This window comes from Zonotrichia albicollis, chromosome 11 (assembly GCF_047830755.1).
Source record: "Zonotrichia albicollis isolate bZonAlb1 chromosome 11, bZonAlb1.hap1, whole genome shotgun sequence".
In the NCBI taxonomy this organism is placed as follows: Eukaryota; Metazoa; Chordata; class Aves; order Passeriformes; family Passerellidae; genus Zonotrichia; species Zonotrichia albicollis.
In genome coordinates this window covers 3508273-3523227 of record NC_133829.1, presented here as the reverse complement: position 1 = coordinate 3523227, position 14955 = coordinate 3508273, and the positions used below count along the sequence as shown (strand labels likewise).

Sequence of the window (14955 nt, the reverse complement as noted above, 5' to 3'; positions counted from 1 at the left end):
TACTGTTTAGCAAGGTTGGACTTTATGGAGCCACTTTTCTCACCTTTGCTTGTGAATGATGGCACAAAATAAATAAAGATTGGTACTAAGTTAGCATGTGACATTTAGCAAGGTTGAGGGGAAAAAAGATTCTATTTTGGTATATTCAGCAGAAGTATGTATTTTTCACTTGGTTTTGGGCTTTGTCTGCTTCTTAAGTGTTTTGGAGGAGAGTCAATGTAGTTTTATGGCTGAAGTAGGTGAAACCAAGCATTGGGAACAGCTCTGAGGGTGTTATGTGACTGTGTTCATTCACAAACACTGTCCTGCCCCAGAAAAATCTTTTCCCCTGTTCTTTGCAGCTAGAATATTTGTGTGAAATGCAGCCATAAGCATTGCTTTGAAATTAATAGATTGAAGTTTGATCAGCTGGGATAGAGGCTTTCTTCTTCCATAGAATTTTTATGGGTTTAAACTTTGAGCACCTTATGTAAAAGTCGGTTATTCATAAAACAGTTGCTGCAGTATCACAAGATGTCTTCCAGTACCACTTTTTTTTTTCTTCCTTTAAAAAACTAAGCAAATATTAGCCTATATGGGAGAAATATGAGGAAAATCACCTTCAGGTCTGTTAGATTCAGAGACCGCTTTTCAAGCTCTCTCACCACAATACAGAGAAAGAGCTGCATGCAGCAGTGTCAAAATGTAAATGGGATTCAATTTGCCTGCCCCTTTCATTGTCCTTAAATCTAATGATACCAATTTCAGTTATGGTTAAACTTCCTTGTTTGAAGATGGCACAGGTCTACCTTAAGTGTCAATTTGTGCTAGAAAATTTAATTTTTATAGGCTATGGAATGTGAGCTGCGTGGAAGAATTGTAAATGTAATGTAATATATAATAGGCTATTTAATTTATTTTAACCATCTTAAAGTCTATTTAAGTCCTCCTGAGACATTCCAGAGCAGATCTAACGGAGATCTTCTCCATCAAGCTCTCAGCAATTTAGACTTTCACTTCCTGTCTGTTACAGTTTTCAGTTGATAACAGTATCCACTTCAAATTCATGGCATGTATAGACTTGGATTATTTTTTTCTAGTGGGACGGGTACAAAGTTCTCTTAAATATGGAAGACTTCAAACACTTTTCCTCACTGGTGCGTGGTTTTCCAGGACTAATTGGGGAAATGCATCTTGTGCTCAGGTTCATGGAAGTTGATTAAAACATTATTTCAAGAGTGGAGTTGGGTGAAATTGCACTATTGCCCTTTGGGAGGGAGCAAGTGTAGCCAGTCCCTCTCCTCCTTCACTGTTTCAAGCAGAGCCCTGACTTGCAGCACCTTCTTGTCATGATTTTCCATTCTTTTTTATTATGGTTTTCTGTTCTTTTCCTTTCCATTTCTATCCCATAAGTCTAGAAGTTCTTGCTTTTCCTGCTGTATGACAATTTGGTTCTCTACCACATTACTACTACTTCAAATACTTGGGTTGACAGCAACCTGAAACCTAATATTTTTTACCCAGGTGCAAAATGAGAAGTCTAAACAAGGTAGACCCTTGAGGAACACCACCACTAGTAATATTTTCTCCATCCCAGTAATTTGCCATGAGGTGTGATCCTCATGTGTTGCCATTAACTAAGAAATTTCATCAAAGAAAGATAAACCAGTGTGACATGATTTACATTTGAGAAGATCTGGGCTGCATTTCTATTTATGTTCCAGTCACTGGTTACTCTTGGGTGCTCTTTCCCCTTAGAACAGTTGTTATGAGATGCTGAGGAACACTGAGCTCACATTAACAGGTTCTACATTTCTTCTCCAGCCCTAGGCTGCTATCCCAGAAAATGTCCTATTCACTGAGAACCCTCATGCCCAAATCTGCAATTTTGATATATAACCCTTTTTTTTTTTTATCCAGTATTCTGGGATGGAAATTTTTTTAAGCAGCCTCATTTCATTTTAGTAATGGATGTGGTAATTTGCAGTGCTTTGTCCTTGTTCCCATGAGGTATTCTGTCTCTGTCCTCACACACACCATTATTCTTACAGGAAAAAATGATGCAAAAACCTAATTTAATATTTGGTTTGTCCTCCTAATTTCTACTCCTTGTTGACATCAGTTCTTCATTTCTTGCTCTTAATCTCTTGTTGAGAAACCATTTGTTTGTCTGTGAGTTCCCATTTTCCTGGCCTCCTGGCAGTTTGCATTTAACCTCTGCAGCCTGACCTCTGAAGTGCCAGCTCTCTTTGCTGATCAGTCCCTTTTTCCATTCCTTGTAGGTTCTCTACTTCCCCTTAATATCCTGCTTTGAGGTGCATTCTCATGCAGGTAGGTCTGTAGCCCTTTCCTCTCCCCCTTTTTAACTTTACTGGGATATAAGGACTCAGATTTAAAGTAAACCCTTCCCTCCCATACACTCAAATCCAACTGTGTATGTGTTTCATATATCTTAGGATGAAATTTTGGTTTATGGCCCATCAGGGAAAGGTGGGATTACTCTTGAAATGTAAAGAAAAACTGTTGGTTATTTTTGGGTCAGGCAGCTGGTGAGGCCTGTACCCCCAGAAAAGATTAAGGAAGTTGGAATTGCCTTTGGCAATTACTCTATGTTGTATAGGCTGCTTATTTCCAGATGGGTGGTTTTTTGGGTTTTTTTTTTTTGTTTCCCTCACGTAAAACCATGGGAGTTAATTTGAAAAACTGGCATTTAAACCATCTGAATCAGAATTAGATTTTTTTTTTCTCGATGCTAGTTATGTTTATATAAACACAGTCCATTTTGTTAGAAGGTCAATAATTTTGGACATTCCCTGAAATCCTTTCCTGGTTTCACTTTTTTAAAGAAAAATATTAAAGGTATGCTGATGTTTCTTTTTTCATTATGTTGGGGGGCCAGATCTATTTGGCACCTTTTTGTTGAAAACCCCAGCACACAAGAGGACAGTTCACTTTTCCATTTTGCCAAGTAGTTGGGAGAGCTCTTACAACAGATGCCAAGGCTGCTTTTTTGGAGCTGAGTGATCCCTTCTGACTCTGCGTATTATCAAGGGAGGAAAGGATAAAATTGCCCAGTTTTGGAGCACAGCCTGGGGTTCTGTGTGGGTGCTGTGTGGGTCCACGTGTGGGTGCTGTGTGGGTCCACGTGTGGGTGCTGTGTGGATCCACGTGTGGGTCCGTGTGTGGGTCCGTGTGTGGGTCCGTGTGTGGGTCCGTGTGTGGGTCCCTGTGTGGGTCCGTGTGTGGGTCCGTGTGTGGGTCCGTGTGTGGGTCCGTGTGTGGGTCCGTGTGTGGGTCCGTGTGTGGGTCCGTGTGTGGGTCCGTGTGTGGGTCCATGTGTGGGTCCATGTGTGGGTCCATGCGTGGGTTCTGTGTGGGTCCGTGTGTGGGTTCTGTGTGGGTCCATGCGCGTCCGTGGCACCGCGGGGCCCCTGGGAGGGCGCCGGGTGCGGAGCCTGCGCTGAATTTCCGTGGGCTGGGGGTGTTGCAGTCCCAGTCTGTCAGCCCCTCCTGTGTGCACGTTGGGACCATATGGGATTGCCCAGCTCCATGTGCTGGCAGCTCTCCCTGCAGATGGACACGGATGGAGTCACGTTTGGGCTCTCTCTGCCTGCACAAATCTGCGGCCTCCTGAGCTGGGGGGTGGCAGAGCTGCTGAGGAGTTGGGGGGTTTTTCTGGCTCCTGGTATCAGAGTGGGGCTCAGTGCTCTGCTGTGTTGATTTTGATAGTGTTAACCCTAGAGCTAATATAAATTTTAAATTAGACTTTTATGAATTTCATTTAAATGTAATTGGAACTCCTCAGTGTGGTCTAATGGTGATGTATAATTCTTGTCTCTTTCTTACCCTTGGGGGTGCTGGGGGAATCTCTGAAAGTCCCTTTGTCAGCTCTTTTTGTTTGGGAATTGCCATTTTCTTTTCTGGATCTGCTGTAAATTTCCGAAGTTCACCCCTGGTATATCCTAGTTCTTGATGAGCTGACAGCAAAAGAGAGATTTGCAAGTCCTTCACCGTGTTTGTTAGCCAAGGCTTCCTGCAGTATTTATGCTGCAAGACTTTAAAAGCAAGGATAATAGTATTTAGTAACTAAAAGCTTGAAAAACTTATTAATGGACTGTTTATATTTGTGTTATTCCTCTTAATTGTTTCCCTTAGCTTTAATGAGATGAAAACCAATTTAGTGTCATTAGTAAGTGTCTGAGCATGTTCTTCAAACTGAGCTTTGAGCACTATGGTGGGGAGTCTGGGGGTTATACCTTTAATATGAGGGTTATGTCCTCAATGTGATGGCACTTTGTTGTTTGGCTTAGTCTTAAAACTTCACTGTGGGTCAGTGGGTGTTTGTGCAACATGTGGCACTGGATGTTGAAAGTGGATGTTTACATCTGGTATGCATTGGGAGATTAAGGTAGAGAGGATGAAGTTTTGGGTATGTGTTTTTTGGATGAAGGATAAAGTGAGAATACTTTTATTTCCTCTTAGATTTGAAACATATCATTCTAGCAATGCCTTTGAAACTCTGCCAGCTTTGCCAACCGTAACATTTATGGGATTTTGGACCTAAACTGAACTAGAGAACTGTTTTTAGTGGCAGAGAAAAAGGTTAGTGCATGAAAATAGCTGGGCCTATTATTGACTGCATGTGGTCAGTGGTTTGGCTGAATGTAGGTGGCTCTTTTCCTGTCACTGTTTTCAAGCATATGGCTTTGTGATGAATATAAAACTCTTTCGAAATGAGATCTGCTGCAGTGCTTTTTGCACAGTAGTCTTGTGCTATTTAGTAGTGATTATTTTCCTTTTGTCATATACTTTCAATCCTGTAGTAAAAAAAAAAAACCTTTTCAAGTGAAGCTTATTCCTGTTGACTTCAAAGCTAAGAGGTTTGAAGAATGTGATCATCTGTGTATGGCAGCTGCTTCTGTCAGTAATATTTCTAAAAGGATGCATAAACTGTGTTGCTGAGTCTTTATTGTAGTTGATGCTGGGATTGTTTGCAGCGGGCAGAAACTCCCTCTAAATGTGCACATGCATTTTGTTAAATGATTACTTGTGTGAAAATCTCTAATACTGAATTACAACTTCCCTTTCTTTGCTTTTCATGTTTCCAGTCTTGAAAGTAACATTTATAGCAGTTTCTCCCAAGGTGAACTTCTTTTTCCCATTGTGTAGAAGACAGCTTGGGTTAACCCAGTGTTTGGTTTCCTTCCTTGTGTGTAGTATACAAGGTGCAACCTCAGAGCTCAGGGAACAGTGAATTTTCTAGCTCCTGCTGCAGAGAGCTTAAGGGCACAACAGGTTCTGTTTAACTTTAACTTAAACAGTGTTACCCTATTTATATCTTTGTAAAAGATCTGGGTGATAGAGCTGTAAATTGTACAGATTGTGGATTGTGTAGATTGTCTGGTGTTTTCAGTGTAGAAGATTCTAGTGAATCTTGTTTTAGCAGTTCTCAGATGCAAGAGCTGGTTTCATTCAGCTGAGAGCAAAGTACATTTGGGTCTGCAAGATGCTGAGAACTGCAGCAAGTTTTAGGGGCACAGAGCACTTGATGAGTTGGTTCCATTGCTGTGAAGTATTTTTAAAACAAAGCAAAACTGTTCTCTAGGTTTGGGGGAAATGTTATGGTTTCCTCCTGTTTGAGGGAAATAATATATAGAATTATCCAGTTTTTAGAGTAACTGTAAAAGAATAACTAAATAAACAATGAGGTAACTTGCAGAGCTGCTTAACATATTTTGAATGTATTTGTCAGTCAGTCCTGCATCCTGTTTCACAGGCCAGACACAAGGAATAACACTGTTGCACAAGTGAGGCTGCTCATGTCATCATGCCTTACACACTTTGAAGAATTTATTTTGTTACCTACCTAAAAAAATTATACAATACTATTTGAAACACAAAATCAACTTTTGATTTCTTGAAATAAAAGAAAAACCAAACTCCTAGACGCTGTAATTATTGCAACAGTAGATTAGAATTTAGTGAAATATCTTCCTACAATATAACATAACAATATCACTCACAAGTTATTAAGAATTTTTTTTTTTCTAGTTTAAACTAGCCCTTTTGAACTGTATCATGAAGACAGAGCTGTTTTTCCCAAGCATGCTGGGTGAAAGACTGTCACTAAGCAAGAAGTGCTATGCATGTGTTTGTAACTCTTCTTGCAAGAGAATCTTAAGTAATCCCTCATTGCATCCTCAATATTTTTAAAAAAAATTCCTTTGAATTTTCCCGAGTTTGGGGTTGTGCAAAACACTCTCAATATCAGCAAGCTTTGTAATGTGTTTTTGTTTGCATTTTGTTGGTTTTTTTTTTTTTCCTCTTGTTTTAATTTTGGTCTAGGAAAATGCTTGATATTTTGACAGTAGTAATTGTCCCAATTCAGGAATGCTCTATGAAAGATCTCAGATATACTGATAAAGGTTCCTGACTGATACTGATAATCCCCATCACCTTCATATTCCAAATCTTTTTTGATACATGAAGATGATGGAGATTAGCATGATGCCTCAGGTTTTAGCTTTTATATTTTTCACGTTCTGTGCTGCTTTAGTCTGTAGTTCTGAGCTTCACATGAGGGATGTTGAGCTCTCTGTGCAGAGCAGGGACACAAAACAAATCCTGCTCCAGCTGGGGACCAAGGACAAATGATCCAAATCCCAAGAATATAATCAACGTGGGCTGGAGAGAGAAAAACAAGCAGGGTGGGACTGCCTGGGCTGAAGCTGGAATAGGACAATGAACTGCAAGGTGCAAATGGAGCAGAGCTGATCCCGGGACAGAGCCCGTGCCCCTCGTGCATTTTGGGGCCATTTTGGTTCATCTTGGGTGCAGCCCTGGCTGGGCTCTGGTGCTGCCCAAGGTGGATCCATTGAGGAGATCCTTTTAATAAATCCCTACTTTATTCTGTTACTCTGTCCAGCCTCTAGGTCTGTTCTAGGTCAGCCTTCACAAGGCACCAATCAGTATCAGTTCTCAGGATTGATAGAACAGTATCTACACAAAAGCAGCATCGCTGATGAGCTTTAATTTTAATGTTGTGAGGGTTTTTTTGTGTCAGCAGTTACAATTGCCTTGCCTGTTGTGCAGAGGTCGGAGACCTGCGGGAGCTGCAGACCCTGGACATCTCCACCAACCGCCTGATGACGTTACCCGAGAGGCTGCACATGTGCCTTTCCCTGCAGTACCTGACTGCAGACAGGAACCACCTGTGGTCTGTGCCCCGCCACCTGTGCCAGCTGCCCAGCCTCAACGAGCTCTCCATGGCTGGCAACCGCCTGGCCTTCCTGCCCCTCGGTGAGTCCCCACCTGGGGGGTGGCAGGCAGCAAAACAAACTGCCCCAGCCGTGAAAAACCAAGCAACAAGTGAGTTTCTTTGGTGGTCCCCGCAGACTCTGTTTATGGAGCTGTCACAGGGATCATATTGTTGGAAAATATGTTAATAAAAAAAAATGCAGGTTAAGGTTTTGTGGGTTTTTTTTAAAGCTATCAAATTTGCTTTATTTTTAGCTAACCGCGGGGAAAAAGTTTAAATGATGTGCTTAAATATAGTACTGTGTAATCTGAGTTCCACCACTTTGGGTAATGATCTGTTTCTGTTTGCTGGATCTGATGATTTAACTAAGATTCCTCAAGTATGGTTTAAAACTTGTTGTGGAGTCCCAGTAACTCCATATAAATTACTTTTCAGCATTAGGAGTGTCAGTACCACATAATCCAGTGCAGGTTTAGTTTGTGCTGTGTACAGGCATCCATCAAAATTTCCACAGTAGTAGCCCAGGGAGGAATTGATGAGCCTTTTGCTCAAGCCTTTGAAAATTTGTTAGAGTGGAAGCAGGTCAGGAGTGGGAGGTGCAGTGAGTGTGTGGGGGTTTGTTGGGGGCAGTCACTGTGTGTTCCCTTCGGGGAAAACAAATCCTCCTCCCTGAACTTGTCACTTCTCAGCCCTGCCACGGGCTGATCTCAGCTGGGATACAGACACACATGCAGAGCTGCCCTGCCAGCTGAACAGCCATTAATACTTTTTCTAGAATACAGAGTTTGCTGTTAATTAGGTGCAGATTAAGTTATGATAATCACATTGGAAAGAAGCTGGAAATTGAGATGGCTAAAAATGAGATCATAATTTCTAAATTAATTACCTTGTGTAGGTTTAACTTAATCTTTTCAGTACTAGCAGTTCAGTTTTTAAAGAACTTACTGATCTTTCTGAATTTTTTATCACCTTAGTTTTTATTGCTGGAAAGTAAGTGCAAATAATGTCTCCAGACAAAGTGTTGCAGTTATGTCCCAGCATATGTCATTATATAAATGAGAAAACGAGTTCCAGGATGCATCATGCAGATTCCACACTACTAAAACAAGCAAATTGCCTTCCCTTATTTTGGCAAATATTTTTAACTGCCATCAGAGAGGAAGTTAAACAATTTTAATTTTGCAAAACTTCAGTAAGAGGAGATGTGAAATTTTAAAGGACAAAAGTTTTTGCTGCTTTTGCTCTGCACTAGTAGCTTACCTGTGAGCGAGCCGTGACCTGGATGAGCCATAGATCTGCCAAAGTTTTAAGTTCAAAAGGAGGAAATAAATCTCTAATATAATGACACACCTTCTTTTTTCTTTATTTTTAGACTCAAATTCAAAACATTCAAAAGGAACTTTTAAAATAACGGGAAACATCAAAGACTGTCAATTGACCTTGTTCAGTAGTTCTTAATAGTGACTCACTGGTGAACATTTGGAGATAATTTGCTATCTGTGGATATGAAACTGAATCATAAATCCTAGAGTTCAGAGGAAAAGCAGCACAGTATAAATGTAAATGTTTAATCCTTCCTCTGAAGAATCAGAAGGCTTCAGAGTGGTCAAGATGTGATGAAATAAAGTAGAAGAGAGAGTGCATTGAAAAGCAAAAAGATTAAATCTATCTTCTGTTGCTTGGGAAAATATTTGTCTTGGAGTATTGCTGAAGTTAAACATAATTGTAGCATTACTTCTGCTTGCTGCACATGTTGGCTGGTGGGGCTTTTGTGTGTATTCTTACATCCAACTTCACTTTACCAGTTAATGACTGATAAGGATGCTAAATAATGGTGAAAAATACTGCATAAATACTTTCAAGTGATAGTCAAGCAAATATTGTCAAAACAATTTTTTGCAATTAGGGAGCTGTGTTGAAAAGCAGAGAATTTATTCATCTCCTGACAGAATGGTTGAGGTTTTTTCTTTTTATATTAGATATGTCCATGTTAAAAGAAATAGGTTTGAAACAAATTGTCTAATGCTTCTTAAAGCATTATTTACTTCATTTATTTCACATGGTGGGTGACATCTACTCTGTCAACCAGGAGTCTGTTCTGCCTTGTCCAAGTTTGTCCCTCGTAGCTGCCAGCAGAGCCTCGTGTGAATGTAGTGGAAATCTGCATTTTCCTGTGCCTGCATTGATGGGTGCAAGGTTTATTCCAGCAGCAGCACAGCCCTGCTGGACAGGGATCAGGAGCTTCTTTGCCCTGTACATCCTGTTAAAAGTTTGCAGGCACATGTGTCTTGGAAAAAACAGCGTAACACTGTTAATCACTTTTAAAATACAGCAAAAATACCTGATCCCACTCTGTGACTTTCAGAACAGGACCATAAACAAACAGATGGGTAAACAACAGTGAATTAGTAATTTGTTTTGCAGAATACACCTAAATCTTGGATATGCCAGTGTTTTGTAAAAATCATTTTTCAGTATTTCAGTTTATACTGAAAGAAATGAGACGTGGATCTCGGCCTTTGGGTCTTCCTAAGAAACTGATTTTTAAGAACAACTCCAAAAATTCTATGTATAAGTTGAACTGGAAGCTGCATCCTGATCAGTTGTATTATTGTCATGGTAACTTCATGCTCCCTTAGTAAATGGTATTAGAAATCTGCTGATCATTATATATCAATCTACTTGCAACATAAATTATCTTTTGACAGAAAATTAACTTGAAATTTTAGCATTAGCGAGTGCTCATGTGCCTGAAAACAAATTCCACTGCAAGCAGAATGTGAATCTGATGACACTGCAAAAATAAAAATCATTTGTGTAATAAAGTACAAATATAATTAAAATAGGCCATAAATTCTCAAGTGTACTGGCAGTATAGGGGATGTTATGACAGCAAATATTCAGTATTATATCACTTTATTTGAGGATTTATATGCACTTTTTATTTAGAAAATGGGTCTAGTAATTATCAGTGGTAAACAAAGGTCTTATTCTACCTCAGTATATGCTGCTTTTGTGTCCATGCCCTCACAGTATGGTTAAAAGAGCATCAGTGCAGCCACACAAGGGCTTTTGTTCCATCTTCAGCCATGTGGAATGCATATGCCAGGGCCCTGAGGTTAAAAAAAAAAAGGAAAAAAAAAAAGAGGGAGAAAAAGAAAAAAAAAATAGAATTGGGGTTTGTTCAGGACTCATGGCATTTGGTCATTTCTGGGAGAGAGGTCTTTGATCTGGGAGGCTGGAAGGAGGAAAGTGGAAATGTTTTAGACACAGTACAGTGCTTGCAAAAGCCACATGAAAACCTTCTTTGTAGCTTTAGCCTTTTCAGAGATGGGCAGCTTCCTTATTGCACCGAGTTCTTCAGAAGCATGGTTTTTAGAGAACTTTTAACAATATTTGTTGGCTGATATAAGACATAAAAATTAATGTGGATGGGATACAAAGAGCCTTTCAAAGTGATGATTTATTAAAATTTAAACTTTATGGATAATGTTTGAAACTGAGAAAAAAATCTTTTGGAGTCTAGAAGATGCTTGGTTATTTAATGCAAAGAAACTCTATCAAAGGAACATTTATAGTTACAGGCTATTTGGCTTTGGGAATTGAATTTTTCCTACTGAGATATTTTGTCTAACATCCAAAAATTTGCTTTAATTACCTAGGAAATGCAGTCAACTCAGAACTTAGAATCTAAACATAGCATAAGATAAAGACAGAGGGAAGAGATGAGATGCAGCCTCACTCCCCCCTCTCAGTGCATATGAAAAGAACAGCTTTAGGGCTTTTTTTGACTTGCCTGATTTTCAGCCCATTTGCATACATCTGTGTAGAAACCAGCAAGATGAGCCTCTTTTAAAAATTTTCTGCCATTCTCTAAATTAATAAGTTAAACAGTAGCACATTCAAGCTACCCCAGCAACCCATAGTTTCCTGCTGGTTTTAGTCTAACTGGCTTCTGCAACACAAGGGTACATTCTCTGAACATTACATGTCCCATCCACCTGCTACCTGCTTTAAATTGTATTGGCTGATTCCTCACCAGCCTTACAATATTTTATTGTCTTACATTGCTTCTGTGTTGCAGTATTTTTATTCATTGTAGGATAACAATGGGGTTTTGTTTCATCTAAAAATAGCCCAGAACTTCACTAAACTATTTTCAGCCCTGCAGTGGTGAGCCCAAATAAATCATCTGGTTGAGGTGATGCTCAGCAGCATCTCCAGCAGTGGCCATCAGTCAGCAGAGGGATTTGTGCTCCCATCCTGGGCAGGACACTTGATGGATGCAGCAGACAGTGCTGGGAGCTGGAATGTCTCTGGGACAGGGTCAGAGCAGCATGTGATGGTTGAATGTGTCCCTTGATGTCCAGTGACTCTGCTTTGAACAAAGCCCAGATTATGGTCCCTGAAACCCCCACAGACTGTTGCAAAGCAAGGGTCTGTGTTAAAGGGGAAAAAAACCCCAAAACTCTTTTTTTTCTCCATTAACACTTTTGTTTTAGAAAAAGAGTCTCTTGGTTCTCTGTTGGTATCATCAAAGATTTGATATTGTGCCACTCCTTAGCACAAACTTTTAAGGTTTCTGGTGCTCACAGCTGCCATTTGAGTGGGTGACAGCTGAAGACATTCAGTGTATTTTCAGATGGACACACATCTGGGGAGGGATCACTCGAAATATCTGCACTAAGTGGTATTTAGGGCTCCTGTGTATGATAAAACTATTCAGTAATAAAGAAGGCTTTGTGTTACCTATTGTTGTAGCAGGGAATGAGAAGAGATCAGCATTCCAAATATAATTTCTGAATAGAAATATCATGGGATGTGTTTTAATTTTTATTCTTGGTCATGATTACAAAGGGGACAGAAGCTGTGCCCATTTCTCCAGTTACCCTTATTTCTGCCAGCCAAGGTAACTGATAAAGATGGAAGTCAGAATTAGTCAATATTAGTATTGTCTTGCTGTGGCTGATGCAGCCAAATGCTTGTTTGTCTTAGTCTCTCTAAGGTCCTCATGAAAGTTTAACAAGTTGGGAGGCACACAGATTATTTGTGTTCTTCATGATGCAGTTTGTCTGGGTCACAGCTCTCCCATCCCGGGCAGAGGCTTCCAGACTTTGTTCTCCTGGTTTGTGCTTTGCACTAAACATAGAAACCTTTTCCTACCCAGTGTCTCAAAGGGCATGGGAGTGTCAGATGAGCTGGGCTGCCCAGCTGATCTGCACATCAGCTTTCTTGTTAGTCCAGAACTCGTTCAGACTTTTCTGTTTTGTTCAGTTTAGTGTTTTTTGAAATGTCTCTCATTTGTTTTTCACTTCTTTTCATAGCAGACAGTTTTACTATACCTTGCTAATAAGCAAAATTCTTGTTTCTGAGAATTCTTCCAAGAAACCTAAATTTTCCCATTTAATTTTAATTTTCTAAGCAGAATAAAATAGATCCATACTGATATGCTTCTATCCAGAGGTATCTTAATAGATTTCTAGTCCACGAAGGCATTACTTAATCATGCTGTACTTGCTTCTTTTGACTACCAGCCATGAATATTTTAAGAGCAGTAATGCAATCAGCACACCTGCAGAAGTATTGATCATTTATTGCAGCCACAACTTTTGATGTCTGATATTCTGCAGTTGAATGCTTTGTGTTTTCTGGGGCTCTGTAATTCCCTGCCCCGCACAGACTCGGTTCTGAATGACTGCACTTGTATTTGGTTAAGGCTAATGAATCCCAGCAAGGATCTCTCCTTGGAGAAGAGGAGGAGGGGGACAGAGCACATTCTTGTGTCTGTCTTGCCCACTTTCCCAAAGATAGAGAAGCTGTGATTTCACTGACATGAGGCCAGTTAATGAAAGCAGGTTTGACCTTATGAACTTGAAGTATGCACGGAGGATTTGAAATCAATTGTCCCTTTGCTTCTTCAAACTGACTTCAGAGTTTGTCAATGTTAAAATTTAATTATTTATAATGGGATTTTCAAGGCTTCTGAAAGGGGGCTTTGTTTTGTTTTAGTAATTTGAAATGCTTGCTTCTAAACAGCTTTTCAGCTCATCCATAATAAAACCATTGGCTGAAATTTTACAACTGAGAAGTACTAATTTATGTTTGCTTACATTGAGTCTGATTAGCTTATTTATAATTAAAGAGAATTGCTTTGCTTATAATTGTCGCTATGTCATCCTTTCTCCCCTTGACTTTTCTTGTTTTCTAAACCCAGATTTAGGTCGTTCTCGAGAGCTCCAGTATGTTTATGTGGATAACAACATTCACCTGAAAGGCCTCCCATCTTATCTCTATAATAAAGTCATTGGTTGCAGTGGGTAGGTATGAATTCATTCAGATTCATTGTGTACCTGTCCTTGGAAAACTTCTCCTGTGTGATGCAGCTAGTTATTTTTTGTGTGTCTGTGATTGACCCAGAGCTGATGTTACTTGGAGGGGATCACTGCAGCTCCCTGCTCTGTTTTATTTTTGTAATAAATCTTCTGTTAATTGCTGACTTTTGACTATTTTAGTATTAAAGCATAGCAGTGAAGTTACTCTGAAAGAATTTGTAATAATAATGTACGGTCTAGAGCTGACTTTAAAAGTTGGCCAAAAGTGTAGGCTTCATAGAGTTTCCAGAACTAAAGAAAGAACAAAATAATTTTAATGTATTGCAGCATCTCTTTGTTTCTAAATGCTCACATTTCTGTAAGTTGTTGGCCACATCTTGAAAAGTTATGTACAGCTCCTTCACGCATTTTCCATCCCAGTATCAGCTTCTTGTAGGTCTTGGTACCTACTAACTAAAGTGACTTTTTTTAGGAGTTATAGATTGACAGGTTTATTTTTACATGTGGATTTTAAAAATATCCTGGGCTGTCTCATGTTTGTGGTTAGAATGCAAGAAAAAAGTGGTCTGTGTAGGACACTGGCTTAATTCTTTCTGCCCTGACACTGGCATAAATTAGGATCAGCACCCCTGATGAATGGAGCCTTGCTGGTGTAAAACTGATCAGAAGAGGATTGTCCCCATTACCATCTAATTATAAATTTCTGGTATGCTCACTCTCAGCAGATCTCGCATTAAATATAAATTCCCTCTCTCCAGCCTGCACTCTGCTGCAATATGGGAGATGCTGAGTCTTGGCATTTTAAGGTTTTTCTAATATTCCCATGTCAGCTGCTTGGTGATATTTAAATACTTGCAGTTGGATTACAGTTCTGCTGAACTGTGTGACTCGCAAGCTTTTACTAATTTTGTTTTTCAGGAAGGAGAAATTCTAGCCTTTTTTCTTTCAGAACTGATTGTAAATTGTTAGACAGACATTAAATTGACCTTAAATTTAACAGAATTGTATTGAATGTGACCAAAAATAGTAATGATAATGCAGGAGGTGGTCCAACTGCCCTGCCTTTCAGGTGGTTTTATACAACAACCATGGCTTTTTGTTTTTTTGGGGTTTTTTTAAGTTTTCATTTTATACTCAGTGAAAAGAATTTTATCTTTGCACTGACCTTTGTGAAGATCCTACCAGTTCTTTTTGCTGTTCTTAAATGTGCAGTGCTGGTGAGACCACCTGCTACTGTTTCTGATATATATTATAAATCTAGTACAGAATTATATAATCTAGTCTTAAAAATCTGGTCTAGAAGAGACTAGAGAAGTTGCAAGTGTTGCAATGAAATTGATTCTTGTAATGCCTCTGTGGAATGAAAAGTGATTTTCTTCCTTAATA

At 39.5% G+C, this 14955-nt stretch overlaps 1 protein-coding gene across 2 annotated transcripts in view; it reads left to right on the top strand.

Moving 5' to 3' along the window:
* LRRC28 (leucine rich repeat containing 28) overlaps positions 1–14955 on the top strand; it is a 52385-nt gene that overhangs the window by 25638 nt on the left and 11792 nt on the right. The window contains exons 2-4 of one of the 2 annotated variants that reach the window (XM_026791265.2): positions 2262–2310; positions 7072–7278; positions 13452–13554. In XM_026791265.2, coding sequence (XP_026647066.1) covers positions 7125–7278; positions 13452–13554 — 257 coding nt within the window. In that variant the 5' untranslated portion in view covers positions 2262–2310; positions 7072–7124. The remainder of the gene's footprint in view (positions 1–2261; positions 2311–7071; positions 7279–13451; positions 13555–14955) is intronic. The other variant, XM_074549193.1, reaches the window with a different exon arrangement.